General features: G+C 40.6%; 1 protein-coding gene and 1 long non-coding RNA gene across 2 annotated transcripts; one reads left to right on the forward strand and one right to left on the reverse strand.

Moving 5' to 3' along the window:
• Positions 1-629: 629 nt before the first annotated feature.
• On the reverse strand, positions 630-6,738 carry LOC119891654. Its single transcript, XR_005442479.1, has 2 exons — positions 6,635-6,738; positions 630-1,988 (listed from the first exon to the last, which is right to left on the reverse strand). It is a non-coding gene; the product is annotated as an uncharacterized LOC119891654 (long non-coding RNA).
• A 38-nt stretch (positions 6,739-6,776) lies between these two features.
• On the forward strand, positions 6,777-27,783 carry LOC119891653 (erlin-2). Its single transcript, XM_038703447.1, has 12 exons — positions 6,777-6,872; positions 8,402-8,509; positions 11,154-11,235; positions 16,864-16,910; positions 17,560-17,621; positions 17,799-17,924; positions 19,843-19,916; positions 21,970-22,028; positions 24,917-25,008; positions 25,110-25,199; positions 26,176-26,255; positions 26,355-27,783. The coding sequence occupies exons 2-12, from the start codon at positions 8,403-8,405 to the stop codon at positions 26,532-26,534; spliced, it is 999 nt and encodes a 332-aa protein (XP_038559375.1). The 5' UTR covers positions 6,777-6,872; position 8,402; the 3' UTR covers positions 26,535-27,783.
• Positions 27,784-27,839: the final 56 nt, after the last annotated feature.

Raw genomic sequence — 27,839 nt, forward strand, 5'->3', positions numbered from 1 at the left:
CTCTGACATTAACGAGGCATCGTCCACTGCCGCTCACTGGATTGGCGACCGGTCCAGGGTGTACCCTTCCTTTCGCCCGATGGCAGCTGGGATTGGCTCCAGCCCCCCGCAACCCTGTACGCAGGATAAGCGGTTGACGATGGATGGATGGACCATTCTCTGTAAACCCTAGAGATGGTTGCGTGTGAAAATCCCAGTAGACCAGCAGCCTCTGAAATACTCAGACCAGCCCATCTGGCACCAGCAACCATGCCATGTACAAAGTCAATTAATTCCCCTTTTTTCTGCTCGGTTTGAATTTCAGCAAGCTGTCTTGACCACATTTACATGCCTAAATGCATTAAGTTGCTGCCATGTGATTGGCTGATTAGCTATTTGTATTAACAAGCAATTAAAAAAGTGTGCCTAATAAAGTGGCCAGCGAGTGTTTATACGTTTGTTTTGACACTCTGTATTTTCCGTTGACATAACACCATAGTGATCTGACCTCTGACCAATTGAAATATTTTGCATTTGCTGAACTTAAATCAGTAAAACCTTGCTACTTGCTGCTGCAACAATCCATATTCACCATAGCCATAACTAAATCTTATTATTATTATTGCATTTGAATAAACTGGGCCTTCAAGGGATTTTAAAACAAACTCCATGAATTTATTGCAAATACTTATGTAGCCTGCTCTGATGGAAAGTCCCAGTGCACCCGTCCCCAGAAGGTGAATACGTCACTGCAGAGTGGTCTCGTCCAGCACTCAGGGCTGGTCCAGATGGATGGCTAGCAGCTGTTGGCCCTACAACCTCTTCCCTCAGCGCAACCATTAGTCCTATCTGTCTGCAATTTCCTCATTCTTCCACAGTTTCCTCTAAAGTCCACTCTGATCGCTTTCCCACACCCCCACAGCTCAGCACAGCAAATACACTGTATGTACACTGCAGCAGCGTTTGGCCTGAGCAGACCTGGGCACATTCACTGGACCAATTACCCTGTCCACCCACACATGCATGCACAAACACACACACACACACACACACACACACACACACACACACACACACACACACACACACACAGCGGACACCCATGAGGAAGATGTTAAAGGGAGATTTCTGCAACCAGGGGAAGATTAATGTAGCACGGCAGACAGAGAGGCCAGTTGTGTAACTTTGTGCTGGAACCTCCTCTGGGATTCTGCAGCACTGTGAAGAGCAGGACATCCTAAACTCTCATCCAGTAATGGTAACAGATGATACTGAGAAAACGAGAGGAGAGGGGAATGAGAGCAGGCGTCGAAACCTTTTAAGTCACCTATTATTATTGGTGTCACATCGTCCAACTAGAGTAATCAGGATGCAACAGACCGAATGAATTGCTCACTTTACTTTAAAGTTGCTGTTAAAAATGATCAAATTATTACTTATAATGTGAAATGGGTTGCTCATAGTGACAAGCCAACAGAAAATCAGACTCTGCAGCTCCTCTCATTTCTCAGTTTTATAACATCTTTCAAATCATTACTTGGGTTTTCTTGCCCACAACTCAGCTGTTTTGATTCACTCTCATTACCATACTTCTTAACTAGAGCAGGCAGCCCTTTTCAGGGAAAAACTACTAAAAACCCACTGTACACTACCTGCTGAGCACCACACAGCAGACAGCCAACGTTAGCTACTAGCTTGTGAACATAATAGAACATTTCAAAGCACAAGTATTTGATATATAAAGGTACCCTTCAGTGTCCGCATGAAAAGCTTTTTTAAGATGTGGTTAATGTTGTGAAGTGGTCGCAGTTTGGTTAGGTTTAGGAAAAGATCTTGCTTTGGGTTGAAATAAGTATGTGACATAACTCACATATGGAACGGTAAGTAACTTAAAATATAAGTCATCTTTGATTACACTGTGTTACCTGATGTGGATGGGTTACATTGGAGTTGCCAGGAGTACGCTGAGCATTTAGCGGCAAATAGCCAAATATTTCCCGCAGGATTTCCTGGAGACCAAAACAGGAGAAAGAATATTAGACTTAAATTCACCAGGTTCCTTAAAACATGACTCCAAATATTTGATAATGTAGCTCCGTGTCTGCTGGATGGAACAAGTTCGCCATTTCAAAGGTATAGCATGTCAATGCTGTGTTCACAACTTGCTTCTGCTGCCCTCGAGTGCAAAACATTTGCTATTGTAGATTAAAACTTAGTGGTTTATAATGCTGCTTTGCTTGCTGAAAGTTCTTTCAGATTTCAGGTTTTTAAGACATTTTGAGGACCGACTCATCAGAGAGAGGGATCCAAGATACAGAAGTCACTTGGGAGCAGCCCTACGCAAGTTTAAGGTAGCTTTTAGTGAGGGGACACACATGTGAAACCTTACAAAAGGATAAAGAAGGTGATGTTAAATTGCTATAAACTGTCGCCAACATTATACTTAAATGCAAAATCCAACCTAAACTGAACCAGAGTCTGCTAGATCAACTGAGTTCTGTTTGGGTACAAGTATGCAGCGCTGGAATGGAGGAGGAGTGTGGGAGCTTGGCGGGGGAGTGAGGCATGTAGCCCAGCTGTGAGCTCATTCTTTGTGTATGTATATGTACACACACACACACACACACACACACTATATATGTATTCACTTAATGCATGTATACATGTTCACTTGGGTTTATTCCAACTGCAAGCTCAGCACCAGTACCCCCCTCCCCCCAAGCCTCATAGCTACATGTACGTGTGTGTGTGTGTGTGTGTGTGTGTGTGTGTGTGTGTGTGTGTTCACGTGTCACCGAGCAGTGATTAATGACCCACAGCCCCAGCTTTCTTCAACTTCCTTCCTCTCCAGTCACGTCACACACGTCATCACGCATCAGCATAATGGACGCTGTCAGACGGCTGTAGCTGCTCCTGCTCTGCCTCGTGGACCCAAACAGACCATAACATCCTCCACATGCAAATACACACGTGTATTTACATTTAAAGCTGCACTGAAATTGTTTGCATGTCAGCAGCCCCATCATGTGACATCAGCAAATTGTGTCTTCCTCTGACCTGAAGTGGGGGTCAGCTTTATGGGGGTCCGGGTTTTTCTGGAGTCACTGACTGCAGTTTGAAGAGACCTTTTTATGTTCCACTTTGAAGTTTTGAAGTTGACAGTGCACTTGTCAAAGTAAGTGCTTAGGTTTTGACTATTCTCTATACTTGAGGTGCAATTTCATTTAGACAAAGGAAGAGAAGCTACATCAAGCATCTTAAAGGAACAGTTCAAACTACTCGGAACTAGTTATTTGCTTTTGAAGCACTGAACTAGTATTTTGCAGTATTACTTGTAAGTAATGAAAAGGTTCCTTAGATCTTAGCTCCTGTGGTGTTCTGTCAGACAACTTCAGAACACCACAGGAGTCAAAGTTAGGCTTTTATGGAACTTTACTTTCTTCTCAAAGAACACACAACGTGTCAGCTATTTTTCTATCTGAACTCCTTTTGGCATTTTTTTTTTTCAATTCTTCAACTACGGCAAGCAACTTAGGTCAGTATTAGAGAGAATAACATTTCTCATACCACTGTCAAATCTGTCCATTAAAGCGGATATAATTTACAAGTTGTTTTCACTTCTCCCACATGGCAAAAAAACATCTGGAAACAGCTAGCCTGGCTTTGATCAAAAGCAAACTATATCTTGTGTAAAAATAACAATTTGTGGCTTTACAGGGGGGTTAGGGTTATGGTTATTAGCCAGGATCAACCTTCCAGTCTTTATGCTAAGCTAATCGCCTGGCTTTATTTACATGAGAGTGATATTGATCTTCCATCTTACCATGGCAAAAGCAGATTTCCCAATATGTTGAAGTGGAGCTAATTAGCAGAGTTTCAGGAGCAGGACCACACATCAATCACGTCATTGCCAGCATTTCCATAAATACCCACACGTCCCATATCGTCTTCTTCGCTCTTGCCTCCTGATCTCCTTCTTCCTCTCCATAGGGTTTTAGAGGGTCCGTCTTGCCCGGGTGCTACGGTGGATATCCCTATCGTACCTTCCCCACAACGCTTTCGAATGTCTATTCAGCAACTGCAAGCCTCATACATCTTTCCATTTCGATCATCAATAAATCATTTAATCGTATCTGTTGATTGTGTGATCCTTCCTAGTGAATATTTCTTTAACAAGAGAACAAAGCTGTTAAACACTTATAATTTTAACAATAGATACATTTCAAGTCCTAGATTGCAACCAAGGAATATTAGACAGCTAGAGTCCGACCTACTAGACAAACATATACATGTAAATATATATTCCCTAAAAGGCACAATAGTACGCTTTGAGAAATGTTACACCAAGAAGAAGGAGGAAGAACAAACTATATTTGCACATTCACAGACAGACCCAGTGAACACATCTCATCCATCAAAGAATCACAGACTTTTCCAAAGCTGTCCCGTCACACACACTTATGTACATGACGCCGAAAGGAGAAAAAAAAGTGCTGCAAAAGGCAAGTGTGTGTTCGTGTGAGCACATGTGTCCTGGGCTGTGTGCTGACATGCAGCAATGTGCTGTAAGTGTGTTTGAAAGAGAGGGAAAGAGACAGATAAAAGAGAGAGAAATAGAAAGAAAGGGAGTGGTGCTGACAAAGAGAGAGGGAACTGGGGGATAAAGAAAGAAAAAGAATGAGCTGCAGAAAGAGAGGGAGAGGAGCAAAAGCAAAGGGAACAGCAGAGAGACAGAAAGCAAGCAAGTCTTGCATGTGTGTTGGTTCCCAGCCCTGTCAGGGCCCTGTCAGCCTGTGATTTATGGCACCGAGACTGGGAGCAGTCTTCGCTGCCAGCTCAGTATTGTTACAACTGACAGCTAATGAGGCCGGACGGGCTTTCAAGCACAGCACTTAACAGAGGCCTCCATCTTCACGAGTCACGAGCTCTCCTCTTTCTTTTCTCCCCTTTCTCTCTCCCATTTATTTCTTCTTCCAGGGTGGCAGCAGTGTGGTGAGCTAGCACAAGATTTCTGGGGGCGCAGAGAGAAAATAAGGCAGGACGACAGAGATATATGGGCGACACTCTGTTACTGCCGCACTTCCACTCTCGTCCTCCTGCATGCTATTAAGCCAGAGGCTCGGCTCATATAAATGAGGGAGAGAGGGTGAAATACACAAAGGGAGCCACTCCACTACTATATACTTCTCTTCCCAAACCAAAATATTCCAATCTTTCTACAATCGCCCTGTTGTGTTTGGGCCTGGGTATCTTCTCAGTCTCTCTGTGATTATGTGAGCGTGATCTTTGTGAAGGTACCTGAACTTTATAGCCTTGGCTCTGTGTGTTTTACCTTCAACACCCCTGGCCCGGACTGCTTGGACCCCGTTCTATAATCACTACCAGAGTCTCTGGCAGAGCTGCCCCCTCCCTCCCTCCCTCAGCCCCTGGTTTCTTGTCAGTCGTGATTAATGGCACTAGGGCCCCGGCGCGGCTTACGCTGCCAGTTCCAGCGATGTTCCCTTGATACTTAATGAACTCTGACAAACTTCTTTTCCCTTGCTCTGTTGTTCCCTTTCCCCTCCATCACCCCGCCCCTCCCTGTTTAAAATGCAGGGCACAGAGCTGCCACTGCAGCACCTTGGGGTTAGCTCTGGTCCTTTGTAAAATTTCTCAAGAGGCCAACGTCTAAAAATAAAGCACCACAGCCATTATAGTGTCAAGACCCTTAGCTGCGTTTCACTTCCAGTGGCTTGCTGCTGATTGCAAATTAAATATATAGACTTTTTGATTAATCTTTTTTTACAGCGATTGCTCTTTGTAATCGGTAGATTGTAATATTCTTTTATAAATGCCAGACTTTCTGCAAACCTTATCCACTGCAAATGAATGAATATTTAAAATAAACATCTGCTGCCAGATAGCGGTGAAAGTCTCCAAAATTCTAAAAAGCATGCCAAGATAGTAGGCCTAATGTGTGCTTTTCTACAGTTTTCTCATGATCAAATGAAGCTGTGCGTCTCTGCTGGTCTCTGTCTCCATCTGCTGTTCACATTAGAACACTTTTCTCATCAACTTTCACATCTTTGCTGAAAGATGGGAAAGACAAATATTTTTACTACTAGTAGGCAACTTCTACCTCCACAGTTTGCAGTGTTGGATTTCCTGGAGGCTCATTAACACAAGACTTTTGGCTTATTATGGGTTCAAATGAGGTGGACAGTCAAAGAAACCTTGCAACTAAAAACAACACTAATTTAATTAACTACTTAATTTAATAAACACTAATTTGCAGGACAGCTTTATGGAGTGTTGGGAAAAGGGAAGAACAGGAAGATATTAACGCCACTTTGTTCCATTGGGGGAGATAACAACAACAAAGAGTGTGTGTCCTTTTTATGATTTGGGAGGTATTTGTGCTTTTATTAGACAGAAACAACAGAGAGATGACAGGAAATGAGGGAGAGAGAGATGCAACAAAGATCACCAGCTGGACTTGAACCAGGAACAGTGCTGTTTATGGACAGCGCCTTAAGTCACAGGCGTGCCCCAAGAGTGTAAATCCTTGATCTTGTCGAAAGTATGCTGTTTTCTTTTTATGGAAAGCACACATTGTCCCCCCCGTGTACTGTAAATAGGTTGTTTAATTTCAAATAAACAAGTTAATCATATTTACCTCTCGACAGCAACGGCCCCAAATGACCAAATTACGAGTCGACTCTGGTCTCTGGAATCTGGTCGACTCACTCAATGGCTTGTTGACCACACACGAGAGGGCGCTAATGTAGCAACTTGGCTGACTAAGAAGAAGAAGAAGAAGAAGAAGACGACGAAGAAGAAGAGGAGGAAGACGGTAGCAGGTGTCTTCTTCTGTTTCTTATCTGTTGTTGGGGTCCTCCCGGGCAAAGTTACAGGTAAGACCTGTTGGGCAAGACGAAGATGTGTTACTCTGTATTTAATCAAAGTATATGGTATCCCCAGTCGTGTTTAATATAACAGTAGCTTGTCTAAAGGAGATGAAAAGTGCTGATATTGTTTGATAACTTAACGTTAGCAACGGGTCATCAATATTGGCCTTGTGTTGTGCTTTCACGCAAACGGTAACGTTAATAACAATAAGCGTTGCTAGGTTGTGACATCTTGGTAAACTAACTGATAGTATCACTGAACCGGTCTGCTATTTAAAACGCCTCCTCTTTTTGAAGCAGCAGTAATATAGTAACTTGCATTATGCTATCACAGCTAGCTCCGAAGCGCTCGAAACCAAATTCTGTTAAAATGTTTGGGTATTTTAAGTTGAGTTTCTAATCATTCACACATACCTGTCACAATATGATTAATTTACGGCTGTATACACATCTTTAGATTCGTCGCTTATATTCGGCATACATGTGTTACCAGAAATTGTGTTTTTTTTTTTTTTTTTAAATAAAGTTTGAACTTTGAACTATTCGAAAGCTGTATCATTAACGTTAGTTTCCGTGAAGCAGAGGAAGTCCACCACTTTTCGTAAACATTTTTATTCACACATGTTGTATTTGTTCGATAATTCTAAATGCTGGAATTGTCGGAATACCTTTTTTTATTCGTGCAAGATGTTAAACAATGTTGTATTTTGTTAAGCCGTTTTGTGCCTTTGCTACGATACAAGATGAGTGTTACCTTCTTTCCTTCTAACGACACACCTTTTTCTTAAAAAAAAAAAAAGTTCCTATTGCAGATCAGTTGATTCTAACATCTCACTTAATTGTATTTTGGTTCATTTACATGAAAAATTAGAATTTTCTAAGAAAAACATAATCGGCATCAAAACAAACAACAAAATACAAAAGCACCAACTGCAGAAAGGGAAATGTGTGTGTACCGTGTGTATATAATAGGATCTAACATGAAAGCATGAAAGAAACACTGCTGTATAAACATAATGACTTTTAAGACAAGTCCAGTATTGTGCCAGCAGGGTCACCAGATTGTATCTTAGCAAATCCTTACTAACCAAAGCTTAGAGACAGCTCCTCGTCCAATTCTTTCATCTTAAAATAGCTAAAATTAACGTTATCATGTGTTAGCGAATGTTGTAGAATGCACTGGCCAGTTTATTTTATGCATGACGAGAGGTTACAATGTTTTCACGCTTTAGCCTCAATCCTCTTTCAAGTGTGACAAGGTCACTGAGTCCCAGCTGATGCCTGGCTAAGCCTGAGCTGAGAGGAGATAAACCAGTGAGCAAGAAGCCAGCTCCAACGTATTACTGCAGTACTACACAAGCTGCTGACTGTGTGCAGGTCATGCTGACTGTATGGATAGACAGAGTTTATTTGTGCTAGTCGTTGGGAGCATTTGATTGTAATTAAGGAAGAACACTGCGTAAACACCAAAAGAGACACTCTTTTCCTTTCTGCTCCTTTCCACATGCTGTCTTCTCTTTGTGTCTGTCTGCCAGGATGGCACAGTGGGGTGCCATATTCTCAATAATCACTGCTCTCGGAGGAGCAGCGCTCTTAGCCTCCGTGCACAAGATCGAAGAGGGACACACTGGAGTTTACTACAGGTGAGACTGCCGCACATGTTGTATTTTTATTTTATTTAGATCAGACATTACCGGCATCAGCAGTGCTCTTTAAACAAATAATGGGCTGTCACTGACTAAGTGTGTCATCTCTTACGGTTAATGGTAGTGTCATCTAGTGGTCGACCGATATGGGTTTTTCAATGGCTGATTTTACACAGCTGGGCAACTGATGGCCAATATATAATACCAATATCTAAACAAAGAAAAGTCATGTATAATTCCATTATTTTCCACGCAGTGTGGGGTGATGATGGAACAATGGATAAGACACATACCTTTGGTGTGAGAGACCTGGGTTCAATTGCTCACTGTGACACATCCACCAATGTGTCCCTGAGCAAGACACTTAACCCCTAGTTGCTCCAGAGGCGTGTGACCTCTGACATACAGTACTTAGTAGGGCTGAACGATTAATCGTTTTCCAATTGAAATTGTGATTTTGATGTGATTAGCTAATCGTGAAGACAGATTAGCAGATTATATATTGCATCTGACCGTTTTAAACAGTCGTGTAGATTTTGCTGACTTGTTCAGATTTTGTTGATTTGTTTGGGTTTCCTTGATTTTTGTGCTTCTATTATGGTTAAGTAGGGTACATAGTAAAATTGTTCATTTTTTTGTCTGTGTCAACCATGTTTGTTGTTGACATACGACCAGGAGTCTGCACAGGATATTTTATTTTGAAAATCGACCGGATCATCTGCTCTGTGCTGCTTGACGCGGCTTCCGTCAAAAATAGACAGAATAGGCAGTGAATATTGAACTTTAGCCAAACTCTAAAAATGCAATCACAATATCTGGCATAAAAATTGCAATTGGATCCCCCCCCCCAAATCGTTCAGGCCTAGTACTTAGCAATTGTAAAGCAATCGCTATGGATAAAAGTATCAGCTAAATGAATATATGTAATTTTAATGTACAATCAAGTAACATGTTATTTTAGATGGAATTTTTGTTATTGAATTAAATAGAAAAATACATTGGGTTATGCTGTAGATTTTAGAATGTGATTGGTGTTTAAGGGAGAGTGGGGTACAGTTTGTCAGACATGACGTCATCCAGCTGTATTATACTACTGAGTACTCCCCTGACATTTTAGTAAATATTTGATTAACTTTTCATTTGACAACACTGAAGAAATGACACCTGGCTACAATGTAAAGTAGTGAGTGTACAGCTTGTATAACAGTGTAAATATGCTCCTCCACCTTCTGTTTGAGGAGGCCCCTCAGATGCTCAGTAGGGTTTAGGTCTGGAGACATGCTTGGCCAGTCCATCACTTTACCCTCAGCTTCTTTAGCAAGGCACTGGTCATCTTGGAGGTGTGTTTGGGGTTAACAGCCCAATCTCTGAAGGGAGGGGGTCACGGTCTGCTTTAGTATGTCCCAGTACATGTTGGCATTCATGGTTCCCTCAGTGAACTGTAGCTCCCCTGTGCGGGCAGCACTCATGCTAGGGATCGACCGATATGTTTTTTTTTCTGGGCCAGTCCCGATACCGAAAATTTTAAATATTGGTGTCAAAATTTAGAATAAAAGAAACTCCAACACAAAACTTTGTTAAAAATAACAAAATTAAAGTTAATTGTCATGTTTAATCTTTAAAATAGTAAATTAAATGAATTAGAGATCCATCCCAGAGATGGACTTGTTACCTATGATTGATAAATTGTCATGAACTTTGTCTTTACCTGCTGCCATTTACATTGTATTTATTTTAAAGTGTTTAGATTTTATTGATACATTTACTTGTTCTGTTCTTTATCTATACTTTTATTGTTTTTTCATTACAAAATAATTGTCTTTAAAAATATATATTATTTAAAAAATAATAATAAACTCAGAACAGTAATCAAATTTAATATAACTAACTGTTGACAGCAGCAAAGTCACTATATGAAATCAGTATCTCACTGGAAACAAATGGAACAAGTAAAATAAACTATATTTCTGACATCAAAATACTGAGTGAAGTTTAGAAAGAAGACATCACTCGATCCTCGTGTCCTCCTCCTCTCTCTGCTGCTTGTAGAGAGGAGCTGGTTTCTCTCAACAAGCAGCTGAGTTTACAAGGAGAAATTTTAAGGTACAGCATCTTGGCTAAACAGGTTACAGACAGAGATTTTGTTATAGCTTAATAACAAACTAGCTATAAGCCGAGCTAGCACACGTGCTTGTGTAAAACCAAAACACAGCTGCGGTGGATGAGACAGAGCAGATTAAAATATCACTTGGTGCAGGTACCTGCTTGTTGTACTGATAGAGTATCAGCCTTTTACTAGTGCTGCTGGTTTTGCTGCACTTACAGTAACGAGCATAATTATAGTCAACTGGTGTAAGCTGCACTGATCTCTGCTTACTTCGCCCTGCATGTGTATACTCCAGCACACAGTGTGGTGAGTACAGACTGAGAGAAGTGGCTGCATCAGAGCCAAAGGAGCGCATTTTTTATTAATTATTTATATCGGCTATCTGTTTTTAAAATGACCGTGCACATAATTGGAAAAATGATGAAATGAATATCGGCGCCGATAATAGGCCAGACTCATGTCTTGCCACAAATAATCCATTGTTTTTCTGTTTGTTACAAGCTAAGTGTGTGTGTGTGTGTGTGTGTGATGTAGGGGAGGGGCTCTCCTGACCACCACCAGCAGCCCTGGCTTCCATCTTATGCTTCCATTCATCACCACCTACAAGTCTGTTCAGGTAAGTCGTGAAGTCAAAAATCACTAATCTGTGCAGCATACGACACCTTCTGTTGTAAGAGCCTCAATTCAGATATGTGAAAACAAACATTTTAATGGGTTGTCCATGCTGGGAGAAGCAGACATGCAACACATATTGTATATACAGAAATACCAAGTGGAAAATTATTAATAATATATTCTGTTCATTTGTAAATGTTGTATTTGGGTTATTTGTGTAATTAGTATCAATAAAAAACAGGAAAATGCACAATCCGAGGAAAAACAATTATAAAATCCCAATAATACATAACAGAAACAAAATACATCCTACATGACTACCCGAGAGGCCATGTCTCTAGGTGGCCCTGTTTCCTTGCCTACGTTTACATCTGGGCAGGATAAAAAGAAAGGAAAAGAGAGGTATAGACAAAATCTTTCCCTAACCTGTGTACTTTCTGAATAGTCTGTATTAATTTAACCCTTTATAGGGCACTCATTGAAATATTTGGAAATTCTAAATTTTAACCTCAGAAAGCTAATGGGGGATGTTACAGGACATGAAAGAAAAAGTCTAAATTTTTTTTCATCTTTGCATTGCAAATCAAGGTCAATGAAGTTACCATATATGAGCACTTGCCTGTCGAGGGTAAAATAAATTACAGAGAGTGAATTTTTAAAAATATGAGAAAAACACACAAACTGCAAGGAACATTTATTTAGAGACATCTCTGTCTTGAGGTACTGATACTGGCATGACTGTCATACAAGAAAAACGCATACCATTCAGTTCAGAACTGTTTCTGGAACCGATAACAAGACCACTCAACATTGGCAAATAAGAAGTAAATAAATAATAATATGTGAAACAAACTTTATAATTGATCAAAGAAAAATAAATAAATCATAAATACTTGATGAATACAAAATAATTCTAAACAACAAATAAAATATCAGCAGCCATGAGGATCATGGTTAAAAATAAAACACGTTTTGTTTTTTAAAAAGTGCATGTATAAAAACTAGAAGAACATTTAGGAACATTGCATAATGAACTCATTTCTTCTCATGTCAGTCCAGTTCAGGCCATTTTAGGCACTTCATGGTACTTGACAAAGCAGTTGCGCTCAGCATTGAGGCACAGATGGAGCTGGCAGACCCTGCAGAGAAGGTTTGATCTCATGATGTTACCCTTCCTGCTGCATTGCTTGCAGGTCTGGAGGTTTTTGCTGTAGACAGGGGCACGGAACAGTGACGCATCAAACCGCACAGAGTAGTGTGGCACGTGACTGCGGTGTCTCCGGATAGGCTTGGGGATATCAGCAGAGGTGCTGGAACTGCCTGGCAGTGGTGCTGAGCTCCTGCAGGGTCGAGATGTCTTTGACTTTGAGCTACTGGCTGTCTTGAACACCGGGATGCTGAAGTTCTTCAGTGACAGGCCATCATTCACGCCTATACATTATCCAGGCATTAGTGAGGCTGACATCAATGGCATATGCAAAGAGCCGCATGTTCCATCTCTTGGCTCTCAAGGGAGTGCGGTAGAGGTGGACCAGCCTGTCACTCTTGTCAATCACTCCCATGTTTGCATTATAGCTCTTGATGAGATATGGACAGCTCAGTTGTCCCTTTCGCTTGGTTTCACTGCAGTACCTGTAGACTGAGGACCAAGGCTCTACCCCCATGTCTGTTGACATCAGATTGGCAACCTTGTTGTCTTTCCACCTGACCATCAGGATCCCATCATCACTAGTGATGTAGTCACAGGTACCACGAGGGACAGCCTTCTTCATCATCTCTTTGATGGGCCTGAGTGGAGAATTGCCAGTCCTGTTGTCCCTGACTGTTCCTGTGTACCGGCAGTCCTTGCTCTTGAGGTATCGCACAATATCTTGGCCACTAAAGTAATTGTCTGCAAAGATGGTTTTTGGGCTGGAGGAGGACATGGTGCTTGCCAAGACAGAGACTGTCACATGGTGACACCCATGACTTGTTGTTCAGGTGTCAGAGGGACACCGTGGGCCTCAAGTGTAGTCTGCCCTTGGTGTAGGATCAAGTCGTGAATGACGCCATCCTGAGAAGCCCTGGCAAATAATGTAAAACCCCATTTGTCTTGCTTGGATTTTATGTACTGCCTCAGGTTGCCAGCAGTCTTGCCTTTGTAGGCAACCATCACCTCATCAACAGACTGCTTGGGGGTCTCTGGCTCTTTTCTGAAGGCAGTAACCAGATAGTTCAACAATGGCTGGACTTTGAAGAAGCGATCATTGTTACTAGGGATCTGAGCATTGTTATTGAAGTGGACAACCCTCTTCAGTAACTTGAAGCGCTTGGATGACATCAGGTTTGCAACTTGTGAGACCCTGGTCTCCATTGCCCAGTAGTCATCAACAGAGGGCAGCTGAGCAATCCCCATGTAGATGAGTATAGCCACAAAGTTCATAATTTCTTCCTCAGTGGTGGCAAAGGTGGTGTTGATGTTCATCTGGGTTGCATATAAGTTGGTTTGATATGTTATGTTCGAGATTACTTCGTGACTGAAGTACCTGCTGAAATAATCAAATGGACTTTGGATGAAGTCAGGGGGAATGTGCTGGTATTCAGGCAGGGGTGGGTTGTCCAGGTCAACCTTCTTCCAGAGGGTTCTCCGGGGTTCTGGCTTCCTTTTGTTGGCTGGCCTCTTTGCTGGCTCTTGATTTTCATCATTTTCGTCCAGGTCCTCGTCTACAAGCACCTCCACTGCAGGCCGCACGCACTTCCTTTTGGCAGAAGGGCCATCGATGTCCAGGTTGTGGGTGGGTGGAAGGAAGTCGGGATCTGCCACATCATAGTCTTCTTCCTCTGAGCTATTATCATCGCTAATGGCAGGGAAAAAAAAAAACATACATTCATAAGGCATATGTCTAAAAATGGACACTTGTGCCACTCATGCTAGTCTTAGGTGAACGGGGCATATGATCAAATATGGTGCATTTAGTTTTAAGCCAAACATTAAGCTAATTTTTACAAATGCTATGCAAATAACAACAATCTTAATCTTTAACACAACTATTCAACCAAATAATTTGTGAGTTACATCAACTTACCATGTTTAGTTATGAGCAATTGTTGGGTCAGATGTACGACCAGGTTGGGCCAGTTAAGCCAGGTCCCCACCTTCACCAACTTGATAAACTTTGTCAAAAAATACTCCATTAGCTTTCTTTTATAGTCAATACATTTGCAATCAAAAACTTCTCTGGAGACGAGTTTATTCCAAAACAGGATACATAAACCCGTACAACATCCCAGCAGATCGGAGGATGAAGTCCATCCTATGGTCTGCAGACAGTCTTATATATATCTCTTCTTGGCTGGTTTGCCCCCTCCTTTCCTCATGATGAACTTCTTTTCCTCTGTTATTGTGTTATTTTTACCAATTAACACTGTTCCCCAGCTGTCATGTATTACTATATTGTAGACTTTCTATATCTTTATACTAGTGGATAAGAAGTTCATCATTTACATTTCATCTTCAGTCTCACCGTGTTTTTTTTAAAAGGTTACTGTGCTTAATTTGACACACAATTGTATTTTTTTAAAACAATTAATATAAGAATAACATAAGTAAAGTTGCATTTTTCATTAATGCTTGGTTTCTTACCGCAATCTTGATTATTAATCTTGTTATGCTGACTGCTTTCTGCTTATCATCTGTCTGTCGTGTTTTTGCAAAGCATGAATTCCTTCAGCAAGTTCACTCAAAGCTCACACAGGTCAAAAGCAAATTCACTCAAAGCTCATACTGGCTATTATAACCAGAGGTTGGAAGTTGACAGTCAAATCCCCTTAATCAGTAATTAAGCATATAGTCTTAATGTTAGCAGATTAACACCTCAGCAGTTCCTCGTGTAATCACAACAACAGTAGATGACAGTAGACCAAAGCATGCACTGTCACAGTGTCAGCAGATCTTACACACCTGCAGCCTCTCCTATGGTCATAATCTACAGTAGATGACAGTTGGACAAGGCAAACCATCTGCAGCCACTTCCTGCAGTCATTCCTCCCACTCAAGGATCTAACCACAGTGAGCTTGTTTCTGTGTTCAAGACTACAGTTCACTAATTATAAGTAAAAACCACATCTATGTAAAAAGAAAATGATTAAGAATGATGATATAAGAATTATTACTTAAAGTAACTGATTAAAGATAATAAAACTGATTAAAATGATTAACAATGATTATTAATATCGATTAAGGATAATCACTGACTGTTTCTTGACTGATGTCTAACTTTTTATCTGCAATGCTCACCCTCTCTGTGTCCTGGGCATGCCCTCTGCTGATCATGCTATTTTAACCAAAGCTCCAGGCTCCACTTTTGTTTCAAAATGAAATTAGGCAGCTTCCACTGGCAGTCATCCTTACAGCTGCTTTTGTACCCATTCATAGTGTATGTTTTTTATTAATGTACAGATGAAGTGTCATGACGTAGTAAAAATGAGTGACATGATATGTTTGAGTGATGATATGATATGCATGTGATTGTTTTGCCTAAGACTGTTGTTCAAACAGTCCCGACTTCCTTCCATAAGAGGAGGACTGCAGGACAAAACCTCTCATAGGTATATGAGTCCCATTTATAAAAATGACTAGCCGGGCCTTATGCAGAGGGTCTGTCCTTCATTAGAAATACTATACTTGCTGAATAAGCTCTGTGTACAAATGTGGAATGAACAAACTCATACGGGTTGCATACTATTGAAATACTATTCCAGATTGATTGCCTGTTCAGACCTGCTGCAGGAATCTGGATGTCACTTCTCCAAAAAAAGAGGCCTGTGAGAATCCTTAAAGAGGTCATATTGTGCTCATTTTCAGGTTCAAAGTCTTATTTAGGGATTGTACCAGTAAAGGTTTTGGTTTCATTTTCAAAAAACCCTGTATTTTGCTGGACCACAAATGAGAGCTGTTTTCAAGCAGAGCTTTGTTTTCTGTGGGAGATGGGAACTCCCTTTGGGATGGACTTTGGGCTCTTTCACTTTGCAAACCTATTTACATGCACAAAAACGATATTTCTCAATGAAGAGGGCAACAGCCAAAAGGCATAATGACCTCTTTAACTAAAAAAGTGAATAAATTCTGGCCACCAGACTTTTGGAACCTGATCTACATTGAATTGTGGTATGGAGGGAATGAGACGACAATCTACCAGTCAAGGGCGTAGCTGATCTCTGCCGCACATGAAAGAAGTTGAGCAGCCAAGAGGATTGAATGTCTTGAAATGTGCGCAGACCTCTGTGACCATAAATATGAGCTAATTTATGCACTCCTCTGCTGCTCCGAGAGGGGAAATGAATAGTGTCTTGGCCTATTAGCACACCACCTACATTTTAATGACAAACCTATGAATTAACAGCCCTGTAATGTGAACTACCTTTGTGAAGGATACAACATTAAGTTTGTGTTGACACATTTTGCCAAAGAGATGGTGATTCAGCTCTTAGTGTTGGCATATTGCATTTCATGATACTGACCAGGACTTCCTGTGTTGATGAACTACTTCACTGTGTTTCTGGTATTTTTATATTGTCAGGAACATGTTTTTGTGTTCCTGACAAACCCGTAAAGATGAATTGAACATGAATCTATGTTTTTGGCTCATAGACGACACTGCAGACAGATGAGGTGAAGAATGTACCATGCGGCACAAGGTAAGTCTGCTGTTTTGATTGAAGTAGAATCAGATGGTGGTCTTGATGTATTACACTGAGCATTCGTCTCACACCTTATGCAGTCCCACATAACACATTGACTGTTAACACTGCTGGAGTCAGAGGTTCATTGGCATGTAGTGTTGTAGTACTTGAGACCGGTCTTAAGACCACTTTTTGATGGTCTTGGTCTCGTCTCGGACTCGACCGCGTTTGTACTCTTCTTGTCTCAGTCTCGGAAATTGAGGACTCTGGATTTTATTTCAAGACCATAACTTTGGGAATTTGAAGAAATGGCTTTTGCATCATCTGATTTATTTGTTAACTTTGATTGGATGTAAAATGTATTGCTTCAAATGCAAACAATGACCCTAATGTGTTGAGTAAAGATGCTTACGTTGATTTCAGCTCTTACTGTTTGTATGTGGGTGTTTTAATGGGAATGTGGATCTTCCAGATCAATTTGAGAAGTACCTGTGATCTCGTTCCACATTTTATTGTGTGTCATGTAATGTGGGGAACTGGTCTCGGTGTTGGCTCGGTCTCGGTTTGGGCGGTCTTGACTACAACACTATTGGCATGCACCATTTTTATCTGGTGCTGGTGTTCTGGATAAAGTGGCTCGTGTTTTGTATTTTCTTTCTTTCAGTGGAGGAGTGATGATTTACTTTGACCGCATAGAAGTGGTGAACTACCTCGTTCCATCAGCAGGTAAACTCACGTGCCAAAAACATCAGTGTGTTTATCCTATACTCCCTCTTCATTTCTTTTTCCCATCTGAAGATAACGAGGCACTGACACACATTAGACATTATTTTGTTTCAGCTGCCTCCAGCAGAGCCAAATGTGTTTGTTCTCCTTCCTGACTCGTTCTCTCTCTCTATGCAGTGTATGACATAGTGAGAAACTTCACCGCAGATTACGACAAAGCTTTGATATTCAACAAGGTTCACCATGAGCTCAACCAGTTCTGCAGCGTTCACTCCCTACAGGAGGTCTACATTGGCTTGTTTGGTAAGTATGGTGGGCTGTGTAAACTAACTACTAATTTGAAAAACCTCCTCAGTTTCTTTTCTAAAGGTGCATATACATAAACAGCATGTCGCCAACCCCAAGTTGGGGGCTGGTATGAACTGAACCACCCTACCAGAATGTAAACACGACCATGGCCATGATGAGACTCTATACACACACATCGTCATTATAAGAGGAGTAAAACATTTAATTACAGTCTACAAATGAAAAGGTCCTTCTATCTATGTTAGTATGAATTAAAGTGAACCATGTTCAAATGCTGATAGTGTGTATCTGTATTTCAGTTCGGACCAATCCAGAACTGTTCTTAATTTCAAATCGGTTTTCGGTACCTATCCCTAGTCATGGTGAAGTGACGAAGAAATAGCAATACAGAGCAGAGTTTGCGTTAGACTTTCTCACTCAATTTTTTGTCATGATATATTGTTACTCATCATTTTAATTAAATTGCAGGCACCTCACAGGTCTATAAAAAAATTTATTAGAAGCTTCTTTCTTTTCACATACAGCTTTAAATGTTGATATTCATATCATAATTGTCTGTATGTTAACTCATTGGGAGAAAACTGGTAGTTCTGATAAACCTTACCAGTATTACTTGCTTGTCCTTCACTGGCACCGCATCAGTCCTTCTGTTTTTCAGAAGGATCAAAGACAAGACTACTAGACAACAGCTGTTTAATATGCACACTTGCCACCAACCGGACAGGAGGTCTACTACAGGTGGTCTACATGTGGTTATTGACCTTGTTGCATATAAGTTACTTAACTGCGGTAGATCCCCTTTAGTCTTAATCTGTTATAATGTTGGGAGAGATTAAAGAGTTTTCCATCATTGTTAAAAACAATGGAGAATATTAACGCGACCCCTGAGTCAGAGCACTCTATAAGCAGACCACTTCTTTTTAAGAATTAAATTTTGATATTGATCCCAGATTACAGACTGCATTTTGAAGCAGTTGCTGTCTGATACCACCGAGGAGACTGATGTGTTATGCACTGCTGTGTCAGAGAGAAGTTGACTATGCAGTATTTATATTAATGTTCTCTGCATTGTGTCTGTAGCCCCATATGAAATGTGTCCGTCCTCTGGGTGCCAGATTATTTGAGACTTGCTGTTTTTAGGTGTGAATTTAATGTTTTGCACAAACTGTATATAAGAAATGGACGTAGTCATCGTGACATCACCCGTTGGTTTGTGGACTGCCGTTTTGAAGCCTCAAGTTTGGCCGATAGAGCCAACGGCCGTGTGCAGAGCTAGCTAGCTTGCTTAGCTAGGTGCAGCTGTAACTCACGTTAACTGTCATTTTAACAGGGCTGATAACTTTGTCTAGCGAACAACAGTATTAAAACTAAATGTACTCACCAGAGAAAGTGAACAGCCAACTCCTAATAAGCTTTTTCAGCTGCACGGTGGGTGGGTACGAGTCGGCTCTAGCCTGATTGACAGGTCGCCATGGTAACGAGTTGTCAATCATAGATAATCCCACCCTGAAACATACTCTGCTTTGTGGTCTATTTTAAAATAAATGGGACCATAATTTACTAAATGAACATCATTTTGTGTTGAGGAAGACTTGAAACTAGTGACTGAGACCATAAACTCATCAGGAAAGTGTTTACTGAGGGAATTATTCAGTTGAGAAGTAGGGTCATTTTGCCATTATTTCTAATGGAGCCAGACTTCTTCTTGCAACCAGAAGAGTCGCCCCCTGCTGGATTTTCAATAGAATGCAGGTTTCAGGGACTTCCGCATCGGCTTCATATTGTAGACCGGAAGCTTCCCGCTTGGTTTTGTGACCCTGACTCAAATCTAACATAATCCACTCGTTCAGAGATTTAAATTAATGTTGCTACTTCTACCGCCTTGTGTGTCTTTCGTGCTTTACCCCCACAGACCAAATCGATGAAAACCTGAAGTTGACCCTACAAGAGGATCTAACATCCATGGCTCCTGGACTCATCATACAGGTACAGTAAGTCGCCTAAAGACTGCAGTCAAGACAATGTCCAAAAACTAGAGAAAGTTAATGTAAAGTCATGAGTAAACTATGCCAACCAAAAGGTCTTAACCTACCTAGATCCATCAGCTCTGTTAAATTAGCTATTGGTCATCTACTTTGTATTTAAAGGATCATTTTGACACTTTTTGTATTTGTGAGGTTATTTTTATGCCTTCATTACATGATTGACAGTAGAGAGAAATTGGGATTGACATGCAACAAAGCTCCTCGGCCAGACTTGAAGCAGGGGCATTGGGTTTCATGGTCAACACTTTAAACCCTAGACCACCATGGTGCCCTGGACCATTTTAGAAATTTGATGAATATTTATATTTCTTTACAAAACTGGTAGATGTGAACCTACATTAATGCTGTATGGATGTATCAATCAGTGCAAAAGATATGTAACAACATAATCTAAGTTCACTAACCAGCTTTCAACCAGCACTCAAAATTAAGGATGTCCCATTGTCCCGGAAATGAATCAATGAAGTGACACATCAAAGGGTGGAATCTGCTACCTCAAGGAAATTTATTGTTCTGAGACTATTTGTAATAAAATCCAGATCAGCTATAATATTAGTTCAGTTAGTTCATCAGTGCTTTTCGTTATTTTTGAAGAGAAAGCACAGAATTACCATTGTTTTATTTTCTAAAATGTAAAATAAACAATTATTTAGGGTACAGCAATATTTTGAACAAATCACTGATGGAGACTGTAATGTTGTGATGATGGAAATGTAAAACGGACGAAATACACAATTATTTACTGCATGAAGTTATGAACCACCCATAGCTAAACAATCAGCTGGTTACTGTTAATTAGTAACAGTAATAAGTTAGTTAACTACTCGTGCTAGCATACATACCTGAAGTCTGTGAACTACAAGGCAGGCAGTGGAAAACTATGTATTTCTCTGCCTGTAGTCTATATGATGCACTTTCCATAAATGATGGGACAGATTGCTCTCAAACATCTTCAGCATCGACTCTGCCACATTTACGTCTCTCGGCCATCTTGTGTGTGCTGTAGTTTTTGAGATAATGTGCACGTAGGCTCAGCGAGAGATCTCTCTTCTGGATTGTAAATGGCAAAAATGCATCATAGCTGTATAAATGTCTCAATCTTGTTACAAGTTAGACAGGTTTGGTGAGATAAAATATGCAAGACAACATTTAAGTAGCAATAATAACTAGGAAATGTATTTTCTTAACTTCTCCTGATCTGAAAGCAGAACCGATAACATCGGAGCTTATCGATACTACAGTCTTTCATAATTTAGCCCAAGGAAGGAAAACCTTTGAACTGGCGACAGGGCATGAACGGCCAAGGCTCATTGATGCACGTGGGGAGGTAAGGCCAGCCCGTGTGGTCTGATGCAACAGACCAGCTACTGTAGGGCACATTGCTGAAAAAGTTAATGCACTAAGAAAGTGACGGTTCCTCATTGTCGCCATGTCTCTCTTCAGAAGGATACTTTAAAAACTTCTGAAAGGCATCTATACCCAGACTAGACTGCGGTGCAGAACCAGGGCATTGAGGTTATAAATAGTAATGTCAACTTGTATAACACTGTATACAAAGCCCCTAATAACAATAACAGTTTGCAGCCTTATACTGACTTTAACACAACTCTCCTGGAATGTGTTTAATAACAAAACTTTGAAGGAAAAAGGTTTTGTAATGATACACACACACACACAGATGCACTCGTTTCATCCCTGCATGTTAAACACTCCACTGGGTTTTAATGCTCTTCTTTGTTTTTGTTTTTTTTGTTTCCAGTAAATCTCTAAAAATAACAATTGCAGTTTCTTTCTGAAACACCAGTAATCCCCCAGTTCAGAGGGTTTTGAAAAGGACTCTTTCTCTCCAGGCTCCTTGCCAACTGCTATTTTATTTTATTTTTATAACTCCCCTGGTAGTCATGTTTCTTGCTACTTCGCTGCGGTCTTTGTCTACCAACTTCACAGTGATGACTGTTTTTCTTTTTCATTGTTTCTGTCTCACTGGTCCACAGGCGGTCCGAGTCACTAAACCCAATATTCCAGAGAGCATACGCAGGAACTACGAGCTCATGTGAGTTTTCTTTTTCCTTTTGTGCTCAACACAGTGTTCCTTGAAGCCTGTTTAGTTTTCTCTCCCAAATGGATGGGCATGATGTTCCTCCAACACCCCCTGCCAAGTCCTGCAGTGGAGGAACACTCAATTTCATGCCTTTCATCAATCAACAGCATGTGCTAAGTCACAGCAGCTATTATAAAGAGGAAATGAAGGATTTGTAGTAAGCTGTAAGGTTCAGGAAAGTGGAAAGTGAAAGTCTTGAAGTCAGATGCATACATATTCAGGCAATGGACAGAATTTTGATACTGTTTAATGTAAAGGGCAGTGTGTCTAACCTGTCCCCCCCACAAACCCTGATTTAGCGTCAACTGCTCTGCTTTATTACCTCTCAGGTCTATTTATATTATGTTTTGATTGTAGTGGCTCTAACTCAGCGTTGTGAATACAGTCCTCGCTTCAAAGGAATGTCTTTAAGTTCTTTTTTCCATGGCATCAGCGTAAATTTCCTGCTGCTGGAGAGAAGCAAAGCATTCAGTTTTTTTTTTTTTTTTTTTTCTTCCTTTCCCTCAAGTTACACTCTCATACATTTGACATTTCTCTCTAATAGTAGTAGTTGAATTGAATTCAGCCACATACACAAATGTCAATTTAGTATTATTAAATGTTCATTTAAATGGTAGCCACTTCATGTCATTTTGCATCTTTGAAAGTTGTCTCCTTCTCCACACTGTTTCTTTGTTTTTGGTATTGGAGGGCTGGTGCACTGCTCACTTCTGTGGGATTTTTCATTGCTGTGGATGGAGTCAGGCAGCAACAGGGAGCAGTCAGACCATTGCAGAAGTTGTTACCAGTTTCCCACGTTGAAAGTTTTATTTGTATTCTGCTAAACAGCATTAGATATTGCAGAGCTACATCTGGATTTAAAGCTACTGCAAAAACTGTCGTATTTCACAAATGCAATTTCAGTAGGCAGTGGATAATTAGAATTTGGATGATCCTCATTTTGGTTTCACTTTCTAAGTGAGTCAGAATATGTTTAGATTAAGCTGTGTTTTTACTGCCTGTGAGACAGTCTGAGCGTTGGTGTCGCTCAACTAACTCGGCTCCAGTTATATAAACGGGTCTCGCCAGTTAAAATGTGATCACAGGAAAAAATGAGCCAGTTTGGAGCTGAAAGTGTTGAGGTTTTAGGCTCAGTCCCAATATCTGTCCTGGCTCAGACTGGCCGTGCTTGAGTGTCTGACTTTTTTCTGCGAATTACCTACAATGCATTGCTTTGTACTTTTAAAAATTAAATCTTAATTTAAAAAAAACACTGCCAAGAACAAGTTTACATGCATCAGTAAAGGAAATGTCTCGCCTGTGATGGCATCTAAAATCTGTGCCAGTACTGGGTGCTTCACTTTTTATAGGATTTACTGTAATTACCAGCCATACCCTAAATTGGCACCCTTCACATCAGCACCCAAGTCATAATTACAAATGATTGCTCAGATTTTTCTGAAAGCACCAATATCTGCATATAAAATAGTACTTAGCGCTGTTTAGCATTTTAACCTAACTATCTTTGCTGTCTGCCAGCAATGGCTAACCTAGCAATTATGAGTGCTTGAAACTTGTTGTATTGACATCCTTACTCTACCGACAGCAATCTATTGCTTTTTCACTTTATTCTGACAAATGGACTTTTACTATTATGAATGTCGTGCCACGATATTTCTCGTCAGGGGAAAATCTGTCTCGCGAGACGCATTTGACACTTTTCACATGCTGTCACACCACACATCAGTTTTCTTCTCACTCAGCGAAAAACAAGTGAACAACTGACAACGTTGACTCACTTCGCAAATCATCCCCACCTAGGTGACGCTGTGATAGTAATCAAGTGAACCCTCGTTGGCGCTTTGAGTCGCATCCAGTTTCTGACTGAGTGTTTGCGTGTCTGGTAGCGTTTTGCAATATAAACATCAAAAAACTGAAGTGTGCCCTGTTTGGGACTGTGAGCTGCACTTGGTGAGATTTCTGCCTCATCACAAGTGTTTTCAGTTGGTTTGGATTTCCACCTCTTTGTCTCGTTAAAATACGACGTCTGTGTAGAGAACACAGATGTGGGAGGGATTCTGAATGTGCAGAAAGTTTTGAACATGAGCAGAAAACCTGATGACACACACGAGCTATTGAAGTGCACAGGTTTATAACTTACTTTATCACTGAGGTGAAAAGGTGCCACATTTGAAAGCATTATAATCTGTTACATATTTATATTTTGAATTGTCACCTGCCACCTGAATTTTGTTTCCCTTTACATATATTTTTATTAGATCTTATATATTTATTACAATAAAACATTTCCATTGATGCAGGAAAAAATCACCAGAATGCAAGGAGGTTTCCAATTATCCAGCATTAAAGATTTCTTAAAAATAGTGTTAAAATCTGGTCTCGATCTCATGATTCCAAAATCCTGTCTTGTCTGGTGAGCTAAGTTTCTCGTCACACCACTACTAAATATCCAACTTTGTGCTTTAGTTATGCAAAGTGCCTATAAAGGCAAAGATTCACCTCAGCCAAAGTCCAACTCACGTCTCTCCAATCATACAGTGTCTTCACTTGTTGACGTGAACATGGGAAACATTGGGATTTTTCCATCGCAGTCCAACGTGCATAACGTGAGCGCAGCATAATGTCTTGTTCAAGAACTCCATAGAAGCACTGAATTTTAATTAAATGCCTCACAATCTTACTATAATAATAATAATTAGGCTTCTGATGATGTGCTGAAAATGTGTTCCATTTAAACAGTATTATTGGGAGAGTGAGGACGATGTCAGTGAAGCCGGCTCTTTACATGCCCGCACAGTCCTGAGGAGAGGTCTAATCAAAGTGTTTGTGTATGTCTGCAGGGAGAGCGAGAAGACGAAGCTGCTGATCTCTCAGCAGACTCAGAAGGTTGTGGAGAAGGAGGCAGAGACGGAAAGGATCAAAGCTGTGATAGGTGAGGAAGGAAAAACAAAAGATAACAATCATGGTTACCGGAAAAATTCATTGTACACGCTGCAGGTTGAACATTTCAATATGCTTCTTTGGTTTTTGTAGAGGCTGAGAAAGTGGCACAAGTGGCAGAGATCAAGTTCGGACAGAAAGTCATGGAGAAGGAAACAGAAAAAAAGATCTCTCAAATCGAAGGTTTGTATCCAGTGGTGAAAAAGTACCTAGACCCAGTAAAAGAACCAGTACAACAATGTATTTAAGGAAAAGTACAGAACTGCTTTCAGAAAAATATCCAGGTATTCGTGGTGAAGAAAATAGTTTGTTTAGTTATTGTGATGTCAACACTGGGAGAGATGCATGCAACCCTACACGAAAAAGAAATTAGTTTAAAGTCAGTTAGTGCCCCAGCCAGACTTTTTATAATGAATTAATATTACAAAGCAACCAAGGTTGTGACCCACTAATCTTAACAATGTATTGTATTATGCAAGCTTTTATTTCAATTTTTAATCTCAAACTAACTGTAGTTGTCAGAAAATGTAAAGTGAAGAGTAAAGAAATACATATTCTCTGAAATGGAGTGAACTAGAAATGTAAAGTAGCATAAACTGAAAAACAAGTACAAATGTCTCTAAATTGTACATTATTTACGAAAAGTAACTGAGTGAGTAAATGTACTTAGTTACTTTCCACATCTGTTTGTAGGTTCATATATATGTATGTGTACTAAAGCTCATAAGTACTTTCTCTCCTCAAGGCCTTTTTCACACAGACAATTAGCCATGTAATATCCTGAATAATGGCTGCATGTTATTTAGACAGTGTAATTGCACAGGCCTGGGCGTGTGCAATCTGACTCACTGGACATTATGAAATCCTTGATTAGAAACACAAGTTTTTACTGTAAGACAGACAAGATGAGCATCAGGAATCAATGCGAATAAAAAGATAACTGCTGTAAAGGTTATGAGGGAATCACGAAGGGCCTTTCTGCAGCTGTGTACATTCAGAATTGCTTATTTTCAAGCACACTTGTTTTGTGTGCTGGTTTGCTGTTCAAGTGTGGGAAGCAGCTGTTTATATGTAATTCAGTTTGGAGGGTTTCTTTGTTCTGTTTTTTTAAATCAAACTGCTGCTGTTGACTCTGACAGTGTTTGTTTCTGATTTATAGACAGTGCTTTCCTGGCACGCCAGAAAGCCAAGGCAGACGCAGAGTTCTATTCAGCACAGAGAGCTGCTGAGGCCAATAAGGTAAAGAGATGACACAAGCACATGCCGCACAACTTGGCAAGGACACATGGGGACTGTAAAGTCCAGACTCTGCTGTTAACTCTGTTGCCCCTCTTGCAGTTGAAGTTAACACCAGAGTACCTGCAGCTAATGAAGTACAAGGCCATCGCAGCCAACAGCAAAATCTACTTTGGGAACGACATACCCCAGATGTTTGTGGACTCTGGCTCTGCAGGGAGCTCTATCAAGGCCTCTGCAGCCATGGACATTGTTGGTGAGCAGATCCTGGACCTGGATTAGCTAGGAAAGTAGTGAGACCCACAGGACCATCCAGGGGTGGAGGACTACCTGCTGGAGAGCATGAGCCTGGCTCACAGGCTGGCTGGCAGGTTCTCCCTCTGGACCAGAGAAGCTGACTATGGCCCGTAATTCTCAAGCATTTCAGAATCACTGCTAGAAATCACATTAATTTTTAGGATGTAAAATTCTCCTACCTCACAGCAGAGGACTTGATATATTTAGGAAGAGAGGGATTATAATAAGCTCCCTTTTTTAAACTCATTTAGCCAAAATAATAATTTGAAGGAGTCGACACCGCTGCTGCTCAGATCATATGCATCAAGTGCGCTCAGTCCATTTAGCCACGGCATCAAGGATCACAGATCCATTGCTGCTTATGTGTTATCCATTTACGTGCACGTGTCCTCATTGAGCATTTGAAGCAGCAATAGTTGAAACCTGTTGATACTAAAGAAGAAAGCTTTAAGGAGCAAAGAATTCATGAAAGTAGTGAAGAACACATAGTTGTTTTAGCTGCTTTGTCCTCACCCCGTGAATTGACCGTTTGCTAAACCCCCAGGCACCCCTAGTTCCTGTTGCTATACCTGTCAAGTTTTCACAATAACTGCAGATTTACCACTCGAAATTGTCATTTGTCATTTTTGAAACGGTGGATTCTTGATTTCACACAGAGGCAGACAAACAGGCCTCTTATATCGAGCTGGCGACCTTCAATTTTGTCGAAACTGTCGCTAGCAGATTTTAGAAACCAAGTCTGGTTAAGCTAACGTTAGCTCCATGAGTTGGTTGAAAATGCTATTTCTACTGCCTTTTTAATGTTATCAGCTGATTAGTTTTAAATTCAGCATCCTCACTACTTCCATGTTGAAGACATGGAAATAAAGAAACCACTGTTCTTGTATTACTTTGAGGAGCTACTTAGCCATGGTATTTTATGTATGATGAGACTTCTAGGATGAGAACTAACGGATGTATTTAGCAAATGTTAAGCTTTCTCAGGTAATGCTGGTTGGGGTCACTGTAGTGTAAACTTTCCTAAATCCACTACTGTAACTTTTTTGTCCTCCGGCCAAATGGCTAGTGAAGGTTCAGACTCTACCCGCCACTCAATAGATTATCATTGTTTTTTTGGCTGGTGACTAAAGCAAATCTACCAGCCACTTGCAACTGGTGCTAATTTTGTGTCCTGCTTAAGGAAAGTCGCTGTTCGGTGGTGGGGTGTAGTAAGCGGTCAGTTGCAACAGCTTCTTCATTCACAAAACTTTAAATAAATTATTAAAATTTGATACTCCTGCTTAAAAGAAG

Source organism: Micropterus salmoides, unplaced genomic scaffold, assembly GCF_014851395.1.
Source record: "Micropterus salmoides isolate LMB-PRFRI ecotype aquatic unplaced genomic scaffold, ASM1485139v1 Ms_hic_scaffold_7, whole genome shotgun sequence".
NCBI classification, from domain to species: Eukaryota; Metazoa; Chordata; class Actinopteri; order Centrarchiformes; family Centrarchidae; genus Micropterus; species Micropterus salmoides.